At 35.7% G+C, this 23,073-nt stretch overlaps 1 protein-coding gene across 2 annotated transcripts in view; it reads left to right on the forward strand.

Moving 5' to 3' along the window:
• Positions 1–23,073, forward strand: part of PRKACB (protein kinase cAMP-activated catalytic subunit beta) — a 147,969-nt gene that overhangs the window by 49,480 nt on the left and 75,416 nt on the right. Inside the window, exon 1 of one of the 2 annotated variants that reach the window (XM_004369094.3) lies at positions 5,489–5,982. The exons of the other annotated variant lie outside the window; for it this stretch is intronic. Coding sequence (XP_004369151.1) covers positions 5,796–5,982 — 187 coding nt within the window. The 5' untranslated portion in view covers positions 5,489–5,795. Of the gene's footprint in view, positions 1–5,488; positions 5,983–23,073 lie in introns of those variants that run through there. 2 annotated transcript variants of the gene reach the window in all.

The raw sequence follows: 23,073 nt of genomic DNA on the forward strand, positions 1-23,073 counted from the left end.
GTTATGATCCACACAGTTGAATGCCTTTGCATAGTCAATAAAACACAGGTAAACATCTTTCTGGTATTCTCTGCTTTCAGCCAAGATCCATCTAACATCAACAATGATATCCCTCGTTCCATGTCCTCTTCTGAAACTGGCTTGAATTTCTGGCAGTTCCCTGTTCATGTACTGCTACAAACACTTTTGAATTGTCTTCAGTAAAATTTTACTTGTGTGATATTAATGATATTGTTTGATAATTTGCACATTCTGTTGGATCACCATTCTTTGGAATGGCACAAATATGGATCTCTTCCAGTCGATTGGGCAGGTGCTGTCTTCCAAATTTCTTGGCATAGATAAGTGAGCACCTCTAAGTGAGGCATAGATAAGTGAGCATCTGTTTGTTGAAACATCTCAGTTGGTATTCCGTCTATTCCTGGAGCCTTGTTTTTCGCCAGTGCCTTCAGTGCAGCTTGGACTTCTTCCTTCATTACCATCGGTTCTTGATCATATGCTACTCCTGAAATGATTGAATGTCGACCAGTTCTTTTTGGTACAGTGACCCTGTGTAGTCCTTCCATCTTCCAGTTGACATAAATATAGTCAATTGATTTTTGGCAAAGATGCAAAGGCAATTCAGTAGTGAATGACTATGTAAATTGTAGCAAATCTATTCAGTGGAATACTTTTCAGCAGTAAATATGAACTATTGAGACATATAACATGGATGGTTCTCAAACACATAATTCTAAGTGAAAAGATTACATACTGTATGAATCCATTTATATGACATGCTGGAAAAGGCAAAATGATTACCCTAAACCTTCATTTGAATAGCAGATCATTTGTCCTCCACATGGAGCAAATATATCATTATTAAATATACCTCCATGTTTTTCTTTTCTTTAACCTTCAAACCCTAAAGTATGAAGTTCTGCTTGGACCCAACATGATTGTAAACATAAATATGGACACTGGAATTTCATGGTTATGATGAGACTATCTATAGTCCCCCTCCTTTTTTTGGTTTTTATTGTTGTAAAATTACATATAACATAATTTTCCAGTTCATCCTTTTTTCTTATGTACAGCTTATTGCACGTTAGTCAAGCTGTGCAAACTTCACCTACATTTGGTTCCACCTTTTCCATCACCATAAACAAAAAGTGACTACTACCTAGGGAATACTTTCCACTTACCCCCCCATCACCTTTAACCACCAGTGAACGTTGTTGTGTGCCCTCGGTGAGCAGTGAGTGCTTAAGCAGAGCTCCTTCACTGAACATTGTTGTGTTCCATCAAGTCAATTCCGATTGATAGCAACTGTATTAGTCTCTGTATATCTACCTATTAATGAGAGCATACATTATTTTTCTTTTGTGATTGACTTATTTTGCTTAACATAATGTCCTCCAGGTTCATCCACATTGTGAGATGTTTTGGGAACTCATTTTTCTTTATCTCTGAGTAGTATTCCATTGTCTGTATATAAAACATTTTGCTTGCTGTTCATTCATTGATGGGCACTTAGGGTGTTTCCATCTTTTTGCTATTGTCCATAGTGCTGCAGGGAACATAGGTGTGCATATGTCTATTTGTGGCACTTCTATTAGATCTCTAGAATATATACCTAGGAGTGGAGTTGCTGGGTCATAAGATAGATCTATTTTTAGTTTTTTGGGAACCGCTAGATTATTTTCCACAGCTGCTGTACCATTTTGCTTTCCCACCAGCAATGGATGAGGGTTCCATTTTCACCACATCCTTGCCAACAGTTTGTTATTTTCCTTTTTTCTTTTGTTGTTTATCTTAGCCATCCTAGTGGGAGTGAAATGGTATTTTATTGTGGTTTTGATTTGCATTTCTCCGATGGCCAGTGACCTTGAGCATCTTTTCATATGTTTGTTGACCATTTGAATACCTCTTTAGTGGTGTCTGTTCATGTCCTTTGCCCATTTTTTTTTTGATTATTTGTCTTTTTGTTGTTAAGTTGTAGAAGTTTTATATGTATTTTAGATATTAGATCATTATCAGTTGTATTGTTCCTGAAGGTTTTTTCCCAGTCTATATGTTGTCTTTCTACTCTTTTGATAAAATCTTTTAATGAACATAAGTATTTAACTTTTATGAGATCCCAGTTCCTATTTTGTTTTCTGCTGCTTGTGTATTCCTTGTGTTTGATAATCTATTATTGAAAAAAATTAGGTCCATAGCTTTGCTCCTTTATTTTCTTCCAAGAACTTTATGGTTTTAAACGTAACACTTAGGTCCTTGATCCATTTTGAATTAGTTTTTGTGTGTGACATGAGGTATGGATCTTGCTTCATTTTTCTGCATGTGGAAATCCAGTTTTCCCAGGACTATTTGTTAGAGACTGTCCTTCCCCATTGAATAGATTTGGCTCCTTTGTCAAAAATCTGTTGACCATAGATGTTTGGATTTATTTCTAGGTTTTCAGTTCAACTCCATTGGGCTGTGTGTCCATCATTAAAGCAGTACCAGGCTGTTCTGATTATAGTAACTGTGTAATATGTTTTGAAGTCAGGGCTATCTGAATGAAAACATTTTCATAGCAGATTCTTAGACCCTGGACAGTATATTCAAAGACTCATTTCCCCCCATTCATTATCTTCCCCATTCTCCCACCTTTGTTTGGCAAATTCTGCATTTGAAAAAATTTTTACCTTTTGTGGTAATCAGTGTTGTGCAATACAAGGAGTCCTGATCGAGGAATTTAGAAGACCTGGATGACTTTGGGCAAGTTACTTGATGTTTATAAGTTTGCTTTCCCATCTTAAAATAAGGATAATAATACCTGTCCTGCTTACTTCATTTGTAAGGATCTCATGAGCCTATGGAAACCACTTTATATGTTGTAAAGTGTGTTTGGCAAATGTAAGGGATCATTACTATTATTAAATATAAGAAATATATGATATCTTTTGACTATCAAAGCAGGTTTATCTCTGAAAATTGCCGTAATTTCTACAATTAATGTAGTTTGAATAATAAGGAATTTATACTCGTGAAGCTGATTACTCTTCAGTGGTAAAAATCATACATTATTTAATTAAACTGTATTAGTATATATGCTATTACAGCAAGATTTGGGTGCATTGTTAGACATTTTAATACAAATTAAAGTTCTGAAAATACCATCAGGAAGAAGAGCAAACAATATACTTAAGATTAATTTAAATTATATAGGGATTCGTGGTTTTAGGTAAAACTGTAGTTATTTCTTTCTAGCAGTAGATGCCAGTAGAGTTCTTTTTTTTTTTTTTTAAAACAAAATTCAAACTGCCTAAGGACTTCCATAGCAACAGCTCCTGGTCACATTACCATATATAAAAACATTGCTCTTAGGACTAAATATTCTACTTTCTATAAGGACTTTGTAACAAATAAAAACAGTCTTATTGAAAAAGATGTACAGATTTCAGATGTAGTTTAGAAATACTCATGTAGTAAAGCTTTTTTTTTTTGCTATTGAAATTACTTTTGTTGTAAAGCTTATATGTTATTTTAAATAATCTTAGTACTAGTAAGGAATCTGGAATTTCTTGTACTTAACTCAACCAACGTTGACTATAAGCCTGGGTAGACATTTTGTGTTAAAACTAATAGGATGGGGCTGAAATATTAGGATTAGTTTGTGCATTTGGCAACGGAATAACATGAGCATAATATTTTGGAGAGATTAATATGGCAGAGGGATGAATGATTGAAGGGTGACTGTAAGCTAAGAGGTTATTTTAGAAATCCACATTTGCACTAATAAAAATAAATGAAAATAGATCTCAGAATGAATAAAAATTAGTAACTGAATATAGAGTAAAAGAAGTTCAGCGGTATTCTATCACTGTAGTCTCTATATATGAGAAATTTAGTGCTTGCTGGATTATTTACAAATATAATCTTATCATAAGTAAAATTAAAACATTTTCAAATGCTTGATTACTTAGACCATGTTTTAAGTTGTTAAAAATAAACTTATACTCTCTTCATTCCATGTATATTTTACTGAATATCTAAATGCATATATTTATTGAGTACCTAATACATGCTTTGAATTTATGAATTCAAGTAACTCAAAATTTAGGAAGACATAAATTCATAAATAGCAAATTTTAACATAAATGATAAAATCAGTGGAAACATAGGAGAGAGCAATTTATTTTGCCTGGGAAGCATGTGGAAGACTTCACTGAAGAGGTGACATTTGTGGTGAGCCTTGAGGATGAACAGAATTTCCCTCAGGAGAGCAAGTCAAAGGAATTCAGAAATTTTATCCACTTCTGCCCACACAGTCAGTCTGTTCTCTGTAGATGTTTATTAAAGTCTGTAGACACTTATTCAGTATCTGTTTTGTTTAAGACTCTATCAGACATGAATAAGCAAATTACGTATTACTATACACGCATAATATTTATACAGAGAGCTACAAATTTTAAAAGTTTAGCCTTATATTGTTGCCTGTTTTTTTAGAGTGAAACTAATGTTATTACATAAAAAAGTATAGACAAATGAGCTGTTGCTTGGCAAGTTCATTAGTGATTGTTTCTTTTGTGTGTGCGCGCACGCGCGCGTCTGTGTGTCTGTGTGGTCGTAATTTGATTACATTATTGTTCCTGTTCTATTTGTCATTGTTCCTATTTATTGTATTTCTCAAGCAGTTGGCGGGAAATCTGGACTAAGATAGTTTCTAGATTTTTAAAAAAGATTTTTTCTTCCTTTTTTTTGTAGTCCTTGTTTAGAGCTTTCAAAGACGAAAGCACGAGAATTTCTCATCCTTTAATTTGTTAGTCTCAGAAGACATGTACTCAAAATCATTTGTTAAGTGTCACAACTAGGTTCCTTTTGTTTTCCTGCACATGGACAATGGCAAATTTTATTTACTTTTAACAGGAGGAGATGTTTCTAAGTGAGACGGCTAAATGAGGGATCAGGTAAGCAGCAGTCATCAGTGTTTGGCGTTTCAAATAAATGTCTCAGGCTGCTCTCAGTCAACTAGAAGGAATTGTTTTCCCCCAATTGAAATTTATTGCTGTGACTGATTTTAAATCTTAAATATTTTTCCGAATTTTAGAATGTTTTTAAAATATACTCCTGATAGTCACTCATCAGCAGATTATAAATTTGATAAACAATACTGACACGCTAACTTTCTGTAGTTCCTGTATATATTAGGCTTAAGTGAGTGATTTAGCAACATTCAGTTCTTTTTTTTAAGTGCTAGTCCAGGTTTTTTTTTGTTTTGTTAGAGTTTTGTCATATCCATTCCATACCAGTTTCTAAGAAAAGTTGACTCCTAACAAGGATGCCTGAAATCTGTATGTTAGCTGATTTCCTGGAAAAAATAAAACCTTTCTTTTGAACATGTTATATTTAAAGGGTGGTTTGGCCCTAAGTTGTTTGCATAGGGTTGTAATACATGTTTAACTAGTTTTCTTTTTTTTTTTTTGTTTTCAGCCTACTGTTTGTATAAGTCCCTATACTTCTCTCATTAACATATAGGTTAATATTAAAACACTGTTAATTATAGGCATTGTTTTGTTTTATACATGTAGGCAGATATTGCAAGTTTTTTTTAACATCACCACCTCTAGTTAGATGAAAAGTCTTGTGCTAAGAAAAGCTTAGAAATGTGCTGTTTTATATTAACAGGAAACACAACAGTAGTAGTGATTTGAATACCCTGCAAACAGGAAGTCTGACACATGCATAGCTTTTAGCTTCTGTATAAGAAGTTGTTGAGCTCCTTCTGGAAATATTTTCAGTTACTTTAAGTAAAGTGTAAATGCACATGAATGGCAGCTTATAGAGAACTACCTTGTAACCAGCATACAGGTACAACTACTGCTCTTCAGAAATTGGAAGGTTTTGCTAGCCGATTATTTCATAGACACTCTAAAAGTGCTACATATGATCCGAAAACAGCTTTGGAAAATGACAGCCTTCATTTCTCTGAACATACTGCCTTATGGGACAGATCAAGTAAGTTTTTTGTTTTGTTTTTTTAAAGTGATACATTATAATTAGCAGCTAAAACAGTGATTTGAGTTTTAGAATCAAACATAAAGACCATGTTTAGTTTGTCTTTTAATGGTTTCATGGGACATTCTGCAAGATGAAGTTGAAGGAATAACTTTCAACTTTACTGTAAGTTTAGCTGAATTGTGTAATTCATTGTTTTCTTTTTTATATGACTAAGTTGATTATCAGTTGGAAACATTTTCTTCAAAATTCTTTTATCATTTCTAGAGTATGTTACTGTTTTTTGTTGTTTTATTTTTGGTCTTGTGTAAAAATGAAATGCTTAAATTTTAGAAACAGTAGTTAGTTTACTGTTTTAAAGTTCTCTGATTCATAAGCCTTAAACCTCAAAAGAGACAAGAAGACTCTTGAACTTATAAATAAATTTCTGTTATGCTTGCTGTCTTTTATTTTTCAATGCTCATGTGAAAGTTATTTCAGTTTAATAAGCAGGGTTTTCTAAAATAAAAGCATAGTATGATTATTCTACGTGAAATCTCACATTTATAACATTATGAATATTAAAACCTTCCATCATGGTATTTTATGTAATTTATAATTATGGCTAAAGGGAAAAAATGAGTTGTTTATGCATGCATCACATTTTTCTAGGCATGTTAAAATGTTTGGAATTACTGCTTTGCTGAAATGGAGATATGAAACCATTTTTGGTGACATACACTTTAAAAGATAAATTTCACGTATAAACAATATCAGTGCCTCCATTCCACATTTCACCTTGGACCCTCCTCAAGGTATTTTTGTCACTCTGATTAAAACAACAATAGAATTACCCTTGGTACTCTTGCCCTTTTTATTGTGTTTGTTTGATCATCAGATAGCACTGGGTTTTGCCTCTTTCATTTATATATTCCATAGCAGTTAAGGAAGATAGTTAAAAAAAAAAAAAAGAAAGAACAGTTTCAAAATTTATAATTTACTCCTTGGTTTGTATAACACATTCGTAGTTCTATGAAAGCTATTTGAATTATTTTTTGCTGCATTGGTTTTTTTTTTTTTTTTTTTACCTTCTTCAAGCTAAGTGAGAAAATGATTAAGAACATATATTTGTACAAAAATTGCTTTCACTCCAAACATTTTGATTATTATTGATAGTGAGTCCTTACTATATAGCAAATTGACAGATGAGGAATTTCAATATCTCCAAGTTAATGAACTATTAAATATTGAATTAATAGTACATTGTTAAAATTTATCATGTAACAAAGGTTTGTTGTTCACTCTACTTGCCCTATGCTGTTAAACTGCAGTCTCCTAAGCCCTGTTGTAAATCATTTTTAGGCATTTCAAAGATCTTTTAATCTAAAGTTAAATGAGAGCTGAGGATAGTATTGAGTTAATTTTTTTTACTAATACTGTTCCTCCATGATAGGTATCTCAAAAGAGAATGTCACAGGCTTTTAATAATCAGAAGTTATATTTGAACTATACTCTCACCATTTTTTAAGTGTATAGGGCCTGTGAAATTTTCTGAATACACATTTTAAATTCTAGCAATGGAAGATGCTATTATGAATCATGATTTCTTTTGGAAAAAATATACATATTGATAAAATGCTGTTAACATTTTTATCTTACTCTAAAGTCACAAAGTAACATGAATAGGATCATTGTGCACAAGTAAAATTAGGTGCAAACCTTGTAACCCTGCAAATAATAGGCATAAAACCAAAAAAACCAAACCCGTTGCCATTGAGTCGATTCCTGCTCATAATAATAGACAAATAGGCATCATGTAGCAAATACATTGAGTAACTGAATGTTCATTAGCCAGGTATTCTTCCACTTTCTTCTTTCTTTCATATCTCAAAAGTTCATAATAGACATGGTAATTTTATATATGTAAGGGTGAGTATAGTACACGTGGAGCTCTAGTTTCTTATTACGGACTGTGTTGATATGGAGGAGGAAACTCTGATAGACTAGAAACAGAGGAATCCTATGACTGCATAATTCCAAGGTTTATTTTTGTGGTGAGAACACAAATTTTTATTCATTTGTAGAGTGAGATATGGAAGGAGTTCTGGCTGTATGAAGTTTGCTTACAAACCACATTTTTCAAAGCTACTTAAAGCAGTTTACTGGCATGACTTGTCTGACAAGAAAAAGGAATGTAATATCTCCTGATGGTAAACACTCTGAATATGCTTGTTCCAAAAGTGCTATATTAAGAAATCCACTAAGCACAGAAGCTGCATGTAAGTGTTTTTTAAAAATTAGGTTCATGAACTATTGAGTAAAGATTTATTACCAATGTAGGCAGATATGAAATAGTAACAAGCATTAGTCCAAGGTTCTTTCTTTTCCAAGGACTATATATATATAGGAAAAGATACAGAATAAAGGCCAAACACATGGTGGTTTTTAGGTGCCTTTAATGTGTTTCATCATTTACTACTAAATTAAGTAACAGGAATTCTTGTTTCATGACAGATATTTAACAGCTGATTCCATGTGCATCAAGTTGAAAGGAAATCCATGGAGGAATTCTGCTTTTTGCTCTGACTTGGAATAAATGGGAATATTGGCATTCATTGGGTTCTCTTTCTAGTGAATTTATTATAGTCAGCTTTTAAGTCTTCCTTTGATCATAAATGGTGTGTTAAGGAGTTCTACAATGCTGAGCTTAATTGACTGAAGTCTTGCAAATTTTAGGTCATTGACTTTATACAGTAATGAATGTTCAGCTATAACATTTGAAGGACTAAATAGGTCAGTACCATCAAACGCTTTACCTGTCCTTCTTTTCCATGATTTGACAGGCTATTTCTCTGGAAGATACAAATCTATATTAGTGAATTTTAGATTTAAATACTATTTTGTACAAATGAACAATTTTGTATATACATTTCTTCAGGTAGAATAGGGTAGCTAAAGTGATTATAATCTAGTCAGTTTTACCTTTCCAAAGCTCGTGCAATCTTTACGACAATTCACTTCCAAGCTTTTTCTTAGTCCACTGAATCTGCGTCACTTTTACTTATAAGCTAGAAGACCTTCCACACTGTATTTACCTACTTTTTCTACCTGCAACTATTGTATAGGCTTCTTGGTAGTAATGAATTTTTATTCATTTGACAAAACTTCCTTGAGTATTTACTATATGATAGTTTGTAAACAAGACTAGGAAAAATAAGATCTAGTTCTTACTCTTAAAAACAAGAGTAGGAAGAGCAAATATACAAATAGCATAATATTCAAGTCATAATGAAATATACCCACTCCTCATTTATCAATATGATTAGGTTCCAAAGACCAGGTCGTTATACAAAAATAGGCGTTATGCAAAAATGGAGGATGGCCACATCAAACACAAAGTGGAGGATGACTACATCATTACATAAATTCCAGATTACATCATTACATAACTGTCAAACCACTGAGAATCATGGCCCAGCCAAGCTGAAACATAACCTTACCCATCACAGCCAGCATTACTCTTGCCTCACACCTCGGTGTTCATTACTGCCAGATGTACATAATTAATGCACAAAATAGATTTTTTCCTATTGTTGTAACTCTGAAATGTCGGCTAACGCGATAGTCGCTAAGTGAAGAGTGGTGTAGTTGCTTAAAAATGTGTATGTACTTACTGTGGGAACTTAGTGTAAGTAGAAATTAACACTAAAGGGAAGATGGGGGCCATCAAGAGTATTGAAGAAAAAATAGAATTTTGAGACCCAAAGAAGGAGGAAGAAGTTATTTTATTATAAGAAAATAGCATGCACAACCATATGAAAATTTAGTATTTACTTAAAAGATATAGTAAAATAGAGTCTGGAACAGTAGTTTGTGGATCTGATCTTTGAAAGCAGTTTGTGGATCTGATCTTTGAAAGCTTTCTATTATTCAGAATTTCAGACTGCATTCTAATAAACAGTGGGCAACCGGTGCAGTTTTTTTTTAAAGAGGAGAATTATATAGTGCAAACTTTGTTTAAAGAGCCTAAAGAAACTTAATTTTAACTAGCATAATACGGGAGAAATTAACTTGTTTATTCTACTACAGGGAACTGTGTATAGCTGCTATCATTTTTTAAATTTGTGTTGGGCACTTAATTAGAACTAATGCTTTTAGCTACTACAGTGAACTTGGCATGACAACAAATAGTCAGATAATGGATTCTTTTTGTAGTAACAGTGCTTGTTTGAGATGTTTCTTCTGCTTGGAATTCCCTTTCCCTACTTCTAGTAATGGTGAGATTTGCACATACTTTCAGGCTTTGCTGAAATATCATCTCCGTGCAAAAAATTACCAAAGCGTTTTATTCCTGTATCCCTCATCCTTATTCGAATTCATGATTTCCTTCTTTGTATTCTCACATCATCTTATATTCACTTTTTTATGGTTTATATTATAGTGTTAACATTATAGTATTCATCCTTAAGCTAACTATATTCCTTGTGTGATTTTGAACTCCTCAGAGGTATAGAACTTGTCTGGGTTATTTTGGTATTGCTGGCATAGTTGTCAATAAATACTGATCTGTTAGATTAACATTAAATATTACTATAGGCTTACACTAACCATCTTAGTCTAATTTGTTCTATTGTGATCTTTGAGATTTATTTTAAAGACTTATGGCCATCAACCAAAAACAGTAAAATATTACCTGACCCTAGTAAATACCACATTCCAGAGACAATGAACTTTTCAGTGTTACTTATGTTTGTTTTTTTATCATGCTTTAAGAATTTGAGAAATTGGCAGACTTTTTAGAAAAACTAAAATAATTGAGATATTCAATTGTTTGAAATTAGAAAATGTTTTCATTAGCTATTTAGCAATGCCAAGTACTATATCAAGGGTGCTAACATAGTGAGAGTTTATACTTGGTTTTATTTTCAAAACCAGCCATACTATAGGGTTAGAGGAGAAGGCAGGTTAAATGTATATACTCTGGGTGGTGTCTTGCTAGTGAAAGTGCGGTCCAGTGACATTAGCATCACCTGAGAGCTTGTTAGACTCTCAGTCCCCACCCAGACCTACTGAGTCAGAGTCTGCATTTTAACAAAATTCCCCAGCTGATTTATATGCCATCAAAGTTTGAGAAACACTTTTTTTCCCTAATAACATTTTAATCTGATTACCAAATAATATATCTTCACTAGAGAAAATACGAAAAACCTAGGAAAGAACAAAGTAAAAAGCAAACATCACACACAATCCTACCAAAAGATAACCACTGTTAAAATTTGTGTATACTGTATGTGTGCGTGTGTATCCATAAACACGCACACATACATGTCTCTTTTGTGCATAAACACACAAATTTCCACCAGCCCTTAAATTTAGATCTTTCAGTACACAGTGTTTCATAACATTTTTCCTTATCATAAAGAGTTGTTCTACAATATCTGTTTAGATGACTGTATTCAATTAAGACATCTTGGTGACACAGTGGTTAAAGCGCTTGGCTGCTAATTGAAAGATCTGGCATTCAAACCCATCAGCCGCTCTGTGAGAGAAAGATGTGGCAATCTGCTTCTGTAAAGATTTACACACTTGGAAAAATTATGGGGCAGTTCTACTCTGTCCTATAGTGTCGCTGTGAGTCAGAATTGACTCGACAGTAGTGGGTTTATTTTTTTTGGTTAGTCCATCATAAGGATACACTGTAATTTATTAACCAATCACTAGCTATCTAGGTGGTTTTAAATTTTTTACTATTATGTAAAAAAAATGCTGTGATAACCATTTTTGTAGCTAAATCATTGTACATACCCAAGATTATTTTTATATTTCACAGGACAAATTTAAAGAACGTTATGACCATTTTAAGGTTTTTTCATTAAATTAATTGTATCACAGATATACATGTAATATATCCTTTTGGAGTTAAATTTGTTTCACCATTCAGGGAAGAGTATTTACCATATTATAATGTTTCAATTTCCTGGTAAAAATTTCTGGCATATCACGCATGCCATATTTTCTCATTTATTAGGATTATTTATCAAGGATTTTTCCCACTTTTTAAAATTAGTTAATAGTAGCAAATGGCCTCAGAGACCATAACAAGTATGGTCTTTAACTGCTAAATAGCTCATTATCCTCAGGTGCTCCTTGGTAATCAATATAGTATGATCTGACTGGGTTGCAGATTCAGTCATATTTAAAGTGCATACTATAATTCTATCTGTGCAATATAGCAGTGACTTCTATCACCAACTCCCAACTTCCCTAGCAGGATATTGTCATAGACCTTATCACAGAAAACATTTACTATTTGTCAGACATTGTTCTAAGCACATTGACTATATCAATTTATGTAATCCTTTGGAAAACCTCATAAGATAGGTACTATTATTATTCACATTTTATAGTTGAAGACACCAAAGCACACTGTTAAGTAACCTCCTTAAAAGGAGCCTTAGTGGTGCAATGGTTAAGCACTCAGCTGCTAACTGAAAGGTTGGTGGTTCAAACCCACGCAGTGACTCCTTGGGAGAAAGACCCAGCTATCTGCTTCCATAAAGATTACAGCCAAGAAAACCCTATGGGGCAGTTCTCTGTCACATGGGGTCACTATGAGTCAAAAGTCAGCTCGACACCTAACAACAAAAACAAACCTCCTTGAGGTTACTTAATAAATGAAATTGAACCCAGGTAGTCTGGCTCCAAAGCCCATGCTCCTAATCACTATTCTGTAAAATCTTTCTATATGTGTGTAAAAAAAAAAAAAACAGGTCTTTGGCTCCTATGGTGTGTCTGAGGTTTCTTGGTGGATACAGAAAGAGGGTGCATATTACGAGGATCCAGAAGATGAGCAGGCTAGTCAAAGAACTTTGAAAATAAGATGTCATCCAAAACAAGGTAATAAATTGAAGCTAGAAAATGTTTTCTGAGGGAGAGAGTTTTACTTGCAAGTCCTGAGAAAATGGCTACTTTCAGCTCTGGGGTATGGTTATGGTTATATAACAAGTATGGCCCATTTGGGATGCAAATAGGGTTTATTTTTTAAATATTCTAATTAATCATTCACACACCATCTACTCAAATTAGCAGCATTTCTTTTTTTTTTTTAATTGTGCTTTAAGTGAAAATTTACAGTTCAAGTCAGTTTCTCATACAAAAATTTATACACACATTGCTATGCGACCCTAGTTGCTGTTCCCATGATGTGACAGCACACTCCTCCTTTCCACCTCGGATTTCCCATATCTATTCAACCAGCTCCAAATTAGCAGGATTTCTAAGTAGCTCATTTTTTGGTGTCTTCTTCCAGGTCCCTTCAAGTATTGTTAAACTTCTGGGGGTTACTTATTCCAAGGAGGCTAATTTTCTCTCCAAAGGTTAGATGAAGAAAGAAATGGAGATTTTAATTAGTATATATATATAAGCCAGTAATCTCGTTTTCAGCTGCTGTTGATTTTGCCACTGCTAAATGGTTTTCATATAGTCCCGGGTAGGCAAACAGTTCAGCACTTGACTACTAGCTAGGCAAGAGGTTGAAAGTTTCAACCCACCCACAGGTACCTTGGAAGACAGGTCTGGCTAGCTGCTTCTGAAAGGTTACAGCCTTGAAAACTATGGCGTGCAGTTCTGCTCTGGCACACATGGGGTTGCCATGATTCAGAGTCAGTCTGTCAGCAACTAACAACAGCAGTGACAACACATGGTCTCATGGTTTAAAACTGATCCCAAACAGTTTTTTGTATTATTTGACCTTTTTTTTATTTTAGTGATACACACCCAACAAAACATACAGTAATTCATCAATTTCTACATGTACAATTCAGTGACATTCATTACATTCTTCAAGTTGTGTAACCATTCTTGCTATCTTTTTCCAAATTATCCCGCCACCATTAACATACATTCAGTGCACTCTAAGCAAAAGCTCCTTCTTTCCTCCTCCCTCCTACCCCTGGTAACAACTAATTACTTTTGGTTTCTATATATTTGATTATTTCATATAAGTGGTATCATACAATATTTGTCCTTTTGTGTCTGACTTATTTCATTCAGCACAATGACCTGTAGGTTCATCCATGTTGTGGCATACATCAGGACTCCATTCCTCTTTATGGCTGAATAATATTCTATTGTATATACATACCACATTTTTTTATCCATTCTGCAGTTGATGGACATTTCAGTTGTTTCCACCTTTTGGCTATTGTGAGTAGTGCTGCAGTGAACATTTATGTACATATGTCTGTTTGCATCACAGCTTTCAGATCTTTTGGGTATATACGTAAGAGTGGAAATGCTGCGTCATATGGATCCACAGACAACACCCATGGAAGCAGCGGCAGTCAAGAAATCAAACGACGCATTTCATTGGGCAAATCTGCTGCAAAAGACCTCAAAGCACACATCGCCTTGAGGACTAAGGTGCGCCTGACCCAAGCCACGATGTTTTCAGTCACCTCATATGCATGAGAAAGCTGGGCAATAAATAAGGAGGACCAAAAAAGAATTAATGCCTTTGAATGATGGTGTTGGCGAAGAATGTTGAATATACCATGGACTGCCAAAAGAACAGATCTCTCGGAAGAAGTACAGCCAGAATGCGCCTTAGAAACCAGGATGGCAAGATTTTGTCTCACATACTTAGGACATGTTATCAGGAAGGACCAGTCCCTGGAGAGGGACATCATGCTTGGTAAAGTAGAGTGTCAGCGAAAAAGAGGAAGACTCTCAACGAGATGGATTGACACAGTGGCTGCAACAATGGGCTCAAGCATCACAACGATCCTGAGGATGGCACAGGGCAGGGCAGTATTTCATTCTGTTGTACATAGGATTGCTGAGTCAGAACCAACTCGATGGCATCTAACAACAACATGGTAGTTCTATGTTCAACTTTTTGTGGAACCGCCAAGCTGTTTTCTTCATTGGCTCTACCAAGTTACATTCCCACCAGCAATGGATGAGGGTTCCTGTTTCTCCACAACTTAATGAATACCTGATGTTTTCCTTTCTTTTGATCCTTGCTGTTCTAATGGGAGAAACCCTGGTGGTGTCGTGGTTAAGTGCTACGGCTGCTAACCAAAAGGTCGACAGTTTGAATCCACCAGACGTTCCTTGGAAACCCTATGGGGCAGTTTTACTATGTCCTGTAGGGTCGCTGAGTCAGAATAGACTCGAAGACAATGGGGTATTCTAATGGGCGTGAGATGGTATCTCATTGCGTTTTTGTTTTGCATCTCCCTATGGTGTCACCATGAGTTGGAATCGACTCCACAGCAACCAACAACAATAATAAATGGCTAGGGGCTTTGAGCATCTTTTCGTGTGGTTGTTAACCATTTGAATATCTTCTTTGGTGAAACCTCTGTTAACGTGTTTTGCCCATTTTTTTATTGAGTTGTTTGTCTTTTTGTTGTTAACTTTTAGAAATATTTTATAAATTTTGGATATTAGACCCTTATTGGATATATGTTTCCCTAAAATTTCCTCCTGCTCTGTAGGCTATCTTTTCACTTTTTTCGTAAAGTCCTCCTATGATGCACAGAAGTATTTAATTTTTCTGAGGTCCCATTTGTCTATTTTGTCTTTAGCTGCTCGTGCTTTTGTTGTTATATCTGATAGCTCATCACAGAAATCTAGGTCCCTCAGCTTCATCCATACATTTTATTCTAAGAATTTTATGGTTTCGGGTTTCTTATTTAGGTCCTTAATCCATTTTGAATTGGTTTTTGTGTATAATGTAAAGGTTGAATCCTGGTTCATTCTTCTGAATGTGGAAGTCTTCCTTCCCTATTGGTTGGATTTAGCACCCTTGTCAAAAATGAGTTGACCATGAATGCATGGATTTATTTTTCAGATATCAATTCTATTTCATTGGTCTATATGTCTATTATTACACCACTACCCAGCTGTTTTAATTACTATAGCTTTATAGTATGTTTTGAAGTCAGGAAGTGTGAGTCCTACTTTATTCTTCTTTAAGAAGGTTCCATTGCCATTCCATATAAATCCAAAAATTGGTTTTTCCATTTCAGTGCAGAAGGCTGTTGAAATTTTTATGGGGATTGAATTGAATTTATAGATTGCTTTGTGTAGTATTGACATTGTAATTATATTAAGCATTCCAATCCACGAACGTGGAATGTCCTTCCGTTTATTTAGGTCTGCGATTTGTTTTAGTAATGTTTTATAGTTTTCTGTATACAAGCCTTCCACCTTTGTAGTTAAATTTATTCCTAGGTATTTTATTCTTTTAGATGCTATTGTAAATGATCATGTTTCCTTGATTTCCTTCTCAGCTTTCTCATTGCTTATATATAGAAACCTGTCTGATATTTGTATGTCACCCTTGTACCCTGCCACTTTGATGAGTTCTTTTATTTGTTCTGATAGTTTTCTTTTGGATTCTTTGCGGTTTTCCATGTATAGAATCACTTCCTGCTTCCCAATTTGGATACCTTTTATTTATTTATTTTTCTAAACTAATTGTTCTTGCTGGGACTTCCAGAATGATGTTCAATAGTAGTGGTGAGAGTGGGCATCCTTGTCTTGTTCTTGATCTTAATGGGAATGCTCTCAATCATTCTCCATTGAATGGAGATGTTAGCTGTGGGTTTTTCATACTTGCCCTTTGTTATATTGAGGAATTTCCTTTCTGTTCCTCACTTGTTGAAGGTTTTTATCATGAAAGGGAGTTGAATTTTGTCAAACACCTTTTCTGCGTTGATTGAGATGATCATGTGGTTCTTTTCCTTTGTTTTATTAATGTGGTGTATGACATTGATTTTCTGTTGTGGAACCATCTGGGATAAATGTCATTTGATCATGGCATATAATCCTTTTAATAAGTTTTAGATGTGGTTTGCAAGTATTTTGTTGAGTATTTTTACATCTATATTCATTAGGGATATTGGTCTGTAGTTTTCTTTTCTTGCAATGTCTTTGTCTGGTTTTGGTATCAGTGTAATGCTTACCTCATAAAATGAGTAGTAGTGTTCCCTCCTCTTCTATTTTTTTTTTTTTTTTGGAGGTATTTCTATAAATGTTTCCTAGAATTCCCCTGTGAAGCCATCTGATCCAGGACTTTTCTTTTTCAGAGATTTTTGATTACTGATTCAATCTCTTTGTTTGTTATGGGTCTGTTGAGCTTCATTATTTCTTCTTGAATCAACGGAGTTTATGTATTTTGAGAAAGCCATCCATTTCTTCTAAGTTATCTAATTTGTTGGCATACAGCTGTTCATAATATTCCCTTATAATCTTTTTTATTTCTGTTGTGATGTAGCACCAATTGTAATGTCCCCACTGTCATCTCTAATTTTAAGTATTTGTATCTTCTCTTTTTCTTTGTCAGTCTAGCCAGTAGTTTGTCAAATTTATTGATCTTTTCAAAGAACCAATTTCTGGTTTCATTGTTTCTCTCTATTGTTTTTCTCTTTTCTATGTCATTTATTTCTGCTCTGATCTGTATTATTCCCTTTTTTATGGTAGCTTTGGGCTTGACTTGCTCTTCCTTTTCTAATTCCTCAAGTTGTAGAATTAAGCCATTGATTTGGGATCTTTCTTCTTTTTTAATGTAGGCATTTATTGCTGAGCACTGCATTTGCTGCATCCCATAGGTTTTGGTTGGTCCCACACAATTGGATCTGTCCTTGCTGTTGGTTGATGTGATACCACTGATTTTTGCAGGGACGTCAGTGGTTCTTAAAGGGAGGATGAGCTCACTCTCCAGTGTTATGCTCATTCAAGGATTATGCCACAGAATTTAGGTTCCTTAATTTATACTCATCTGCTTAGTCATCCTGGCTTCCATGCTAGATTAGATCAACCCATCCCCACACTCTGCAAGAACAAGCCTTCGTTTCTTGAGCATCTAATCCAGGGATAGTAAAGTGGTGGTCTAGAACCCAAATGCAGCTCACAGATATGTTTCATTAGGCCACATGATATTTTTTTTAATAAATCAAAATATTTCATATAAATATCTGCACTTTAGCTTTCTTGAAAAATTAGAAGAACTAATTTCACTGGCCTCTTATTCCCATATGAGAACAAATGGACAGCACAGAATAACTGTCCTCTTTAATCAGGATTTATACTTTCTGATTTGCTCTAGCCTTCGCTACTTAATATTTTTGTTACCTGTCTGACCTCTGTAGGAAGTTGAACTTGGCCTACAAAGCTTTGATCTAGGCTATGATGTTAAGCCTAAAACACCAGCCCAGCTTCTCCGTTCCTCTTCGATAAAGCCCGTTTAATGTGCCTTCCTACTCAAGGATGACAGGTAGTACCACTAAAATTCACGGAAGAAGTTCTGGTAATTCTGAACTTCAGAAGGGATAGGATATGAGTTTGATCCCTCCTTTCAGAATACCTGTTTTATTTTCTGTGGAGATCTATTTATCTTCTTCCCTTTAATTAGCTCTTTCTACCACAGGATATTGAGAAGGAACAGCTTTATCGAGCCCAAAAGGATTTTGTTAGATCATTCCCCCAAAGTAATGGATGCCTAATAGTCTTACATTTATATAATTAAGTTGTCCTCTGAGGTAATTCTTCCCACCACAAAGATCTGTCTGTACTTAGAGAAGCACTTGCCAACTTTTTTTAAATTGAGTTATAAGTTGTATACCATAAAACTTACACATTGTAAGTGTAAAACTCAATGATTATTATTAAATTTATAGAGTTGGGCAACTGTCACAATGATTCAGTTTTAGAACATTTCTGTCACCCCAGAAAGTGTCTTTGTACCCTTTTCTGTCAATCCCCACTTTCACCCGACCCTCAGATAAACACTGATCTATTCTCTATAGATTTCCTTTTCTGGGCATTTTATATAAATGGAATAGTAGACTATAGTAGTCTACGATTTCTGACTCCTTTCACTTAGCATAATGCTTTCGAGGCTCATCCATGTTGTAGAATGTATCAAGAGTTGATTCCTTTTTATTGCTGAATTATGTTATGCTATATGGATATAATAAATTTTGTTTATCCATTCAGCAATTGATGAACATTAGGTTGTTTCCAGTTTTTAACTATTTGGATAATGCTGCTAATGAACATTTGTATACAAGTCTGTGTGGACTTAGGTTTTCATGTATCTTGGGTAGCTATCTAGAAGTGGAATTGCTAGGTCATATGGTGCGTTTATAGTTAACTTTTTAGGAAACTGCCAAACTTTGTTTGAAAGTGGCTGTCAGAGATTGAATTGTGTCCTCCAAAAATATGTGTCAACTTGGTTAGGCCATGATTCCCAGTATTGTGTGGTTGTCCTCCATTTTGTGATTGTAATTCTTTGTTAAAGAGGATTAGGGTGAGATTGTAATGCCCTTACTAAGGTCACATGCCTGATCCAATGTAAAAGGAGTTTCTCTGGGGTGTGGCCTGCACCACCTTTTATCTAACAAGAGATAAACGGAAAGGGAAGCGAGCAGAGAGGGGGGAACCTCATACTACCAAGAAAGCAGTTCTGGGAGCAGAGTGTGTCCTTTAGACCCAGGGTTCCTGCACAGAGAAGCTCCTAGTCCAGGGGAAGATTGGTGACAAGGGCCTTCCTCCAGAGCTGACAGAGAGAGAAAGCCTTCCCCTGGAGCCAATGCCCTGAATTTGGACTTCTAGCCTACTGGATTGTGAGAAAATGAATTTCTCTTTATTAAAGCCATCCACTTGTGTATTTCTGTTATAGCAGCACTAGATGACTAAGACAGAATTTAGTACTGAGAGATAGGGTGCTGCTCCAACAGATACCTAAAATGTGGAAGCAGTTTTGAAACTGTGAATGGATAGAAGACTCAGAAGGAAGTGAGGAGAACTGTTAACACTGGAGAAGGTGCAGATGGTAGAAACAGCAGCAGAGGACCAGCAGCAGCAGCAAACTGGCAGCAGCAGAACCAGGAGACCAGCACCAGATAGCGCTGGAGCCGACCCATGGAACAAGAGAGCTGAGTTCCTGTGTTCAGGAGGTTTCCTGGTCGAGTAGGGTGCCTCCAGGCACTTGTTGGTGGAGCTACTGAGCTTTGGAACACTTGCCCCAGCAGGGCAGATGCAGGTGTGAGGCCCAAGGGCTAAGAGGCCAAGGAACCAGGAAGTAGAAGCTGAAGAGACAAGGAACACAGGAAGTCGAGTTGCCTCAGTCTCAAAAGGTATGGCCACGACCTCTGGGGTTTCAAAGGTTGGAGCTTTGGCCTCTGATGTTTCTAAGGTTGAAGTTGCCAGTCAGATGGACTAGGAGAATGGTGCACCTAAAGCTGAGGGAGCAGAGTTGCTGTCCTAGTGGGCCTGAAAGGCAGAATTGAAGCCTAGGGCTGAGGGGCCTCAACTCTGAATCCAGAGAGTGTAGCCAATACCCAGAGTCTGGAGGGCAGGGCCATTGTGTAAATGGTCTCAGAGAACAGAGGATTATTTGCAAAGCCTTGAGGGCTAATGTAATGTGTTCTCCTGACTTGCTTGGTGCCTGTTATGCCTTCTTTCACTCCAGTTTCTCCCATTTGTAATGGAAGTGTCTAGCTTGTGCCTGTTCTGCCAGTTTACTTTGGAAGCAGATAACTTGTATTGTAGATTTCACAGATGAAGAGGAATTTTTGGATTTTGGACTTGGAGTTGATTTAAGACTTTTTTTTTTTTTTAATTGCACTTCAGGTGGAGGTTTACAGAACAAATAGTTTCTCATTAAACAGTCAGTACACATATTGTTCTATGACATTGGTTAACAACCCCACGACATGTCAACCCTCTCCTTTGTTGACCTTTTTCTTTTTATTTTGGTGAAAATATACATAGCCAAAGATACACCATTTCAAAAATTTCTGCATGCACAGTTCAGTGACATCAATTATGTTCCTCCAGTTGTGCTGCTATTCTCACTTTAGCTGAAGGTTTGTAGAACAAAATAGTTTCTCATTAAACAGTTAGTACACATGTTGCCCTGTGACAATGTTTAACAACCCCACTACATGTCAACATTGTCCTTACTCAACCTTGGGTTCCCTATCATCAGCTTTCCTGTCCCCTTCTGCCTTCTAGTCCTTGTCCCTGGACTGCTGTGCCTCATTAGTCCCGTTTTGTTTTATGGGGCTGTCCAATCCCCGGCTGAACAGTAAACCTCGAAAGTGACTTCACCAATGAGCTAAAAGGGTGTCTGGGGGCCATACTCTCAGGGTTTCTCCAGTCTCTTTCAGGCCAGTAAATCTGGTCTTTTTTGTGTGTGTTAGAATTTTGTTCTACATCCTTCTCCAGCTCTGTCCAGAACCCTGTGTTGTGATCCTGGTCAGAGCAGTGAGTGCTGGTAGCTGGGCACCATCTAGCTATACTGCACTCAGTCGGGTGGAGGCCTTGGTAGCTATGGTCCATTAATCATTTAAGACTTTTGCTGTGATATGATGGCATGAATGTGTCTTACCTGTAGCAAGGACATGAATTTTTGGGGGCCAAAGGGTGGAATGTCATGGGTTGAATTGTGTCCCCCCAAAAATGTGTCAACTTGGTTAGGCCATGATTCCCAGCATTGTGTGGTTGTCCTCCATTTTGTGATTGTAATTTTATGTTAAAGAGGATTAGGGTGGGATTGTAACACCCTCCCTAAGGTCACATCCCTGACCCATTGTAAAGGGATTTTCCCTGGGGTGTGGTCTACACCACCTTTTATCCTACAAGAGATAAAGGGAAAGGGAAGCTAGCAGAGAGGGGAGGACCTCATACCACTAAGAAAGCAGTGCCAGGAGCAGAGTGTGTCCTTTGGACTCAGCGTTCTTGTGTGAAGAAGCTCCTAGCCCAGGGGAAGATTGATGACAAGGACCTTCCTCCAGAGCCAACAGGGAGAGAAAGCCTTCCCCTGGAGCTGATGCCCTGCATTTGGACTTCTAGCCTACTAGACTGTGAGAAAATAAATTTCTCTTTGTTAAAGCCATCCACTTGTGGTATTTTTGTTATAGCAGCACTAGATGACTAAGACAGTGGCTGTACCGTTTTACATTCTCACTAGCAATGTAAGCGGTTTCGGTTTTTCCACATCCTCATCAAGACTTGGTATCATCAATCTTTTTGATTTAGCCATTTTGGAGGGTGTGAAGTGGCATTTCATTGTGGTTTCAGTTTATATTTCCCTAATGACTGATGATGTTGAACATATTTTCCTGTTCTTATAAACCCGTATCTTCTTTAGTGAAATGTATATTTGAATCTTTTACCATTTTCAAAATTTAGTTGTCTTATTATCAAGTGTTAAGTGTTCTTTATATATTCTAAACACAAGTTATGAGTTACAAACATTTTCTCCCAGTCTGTAGTTTGTCTTATTTTCTTAAACGATGCGTTTCAAAAGCACGTTTTTAAATTATAATGAAATCCAGTTTATCTTTATTTTTCTTTATGGAATGCACTTTTGGTGCCGTATCTTAAGTAATTTTTGCCTCACCCAAAATAATGTAAGATTTTATTCCATGCTTTCTTCTAGAAATCCATTTTGAGTTAAGTTTTGTGTGTGGTGTGAGGTATTGATCAAATTTTCTCTCTCTTTTTCCTTTTTTTTTTGCATATGGATATCCAATTGTAGCACCATTTGTTGACAAGATTTTCTTTTTCCCAATGAATTGTCTTGCCCTCTTTATAAAAAATTAATTGACAATACATGGAAGGGTTTATTTCTGAATTTTTAATTCTGCTCTAGTGATCTTCATACATCTGTTCTTATGCCAAAACCACATTATCTTGGTTACTGTAACCTTAAAGTTGTTTTCCAATCAAGTAGTATAAGTCCTACAACTTTATTGGTCTTTTTTCAAACTTGTTTTGACTATTTGAGGTTGTTTGCTTTTTTTTTTTTCCCCTAATTGTACTTCAGGTGAAGGCTTACAGAACAAATAGTTTCTCATAAAACAGTAGTACACATATTGTTTTATGACATTGGTTAACAACCCCACAACATGTCAACGCTCTAACTTCTCAAACTTTTTTTTTGGTGAAAATACGCATAGCCAAAGATAGAGCATTTCAAAAATTTCTAAATGCACAGTTCAGTGACATTGACTACGCTCTTCCAATTGTGCTGCTATTCTCACTTAAGATGAAGGCTTACACAACAAAACAGTTTCTCATTTAACAGTTACTACA

This window comes from Trichechus manatus, unplaced genomic scaffold (assembly GCF_000243295.1).
Source record: "Trichechus manatus latirostris isolate Lorelei unplaced genomic scaffold, TriManLat1.0 scaffold00003, whole genome shotgun sequence".
NCBI classification, from domain to species: domain Eukaryota; kingdom Metazoa; phylum Chordata; class Mammalia; order Sirenia; family Trichechidae; genus Trichechus; species Trichechus manatus.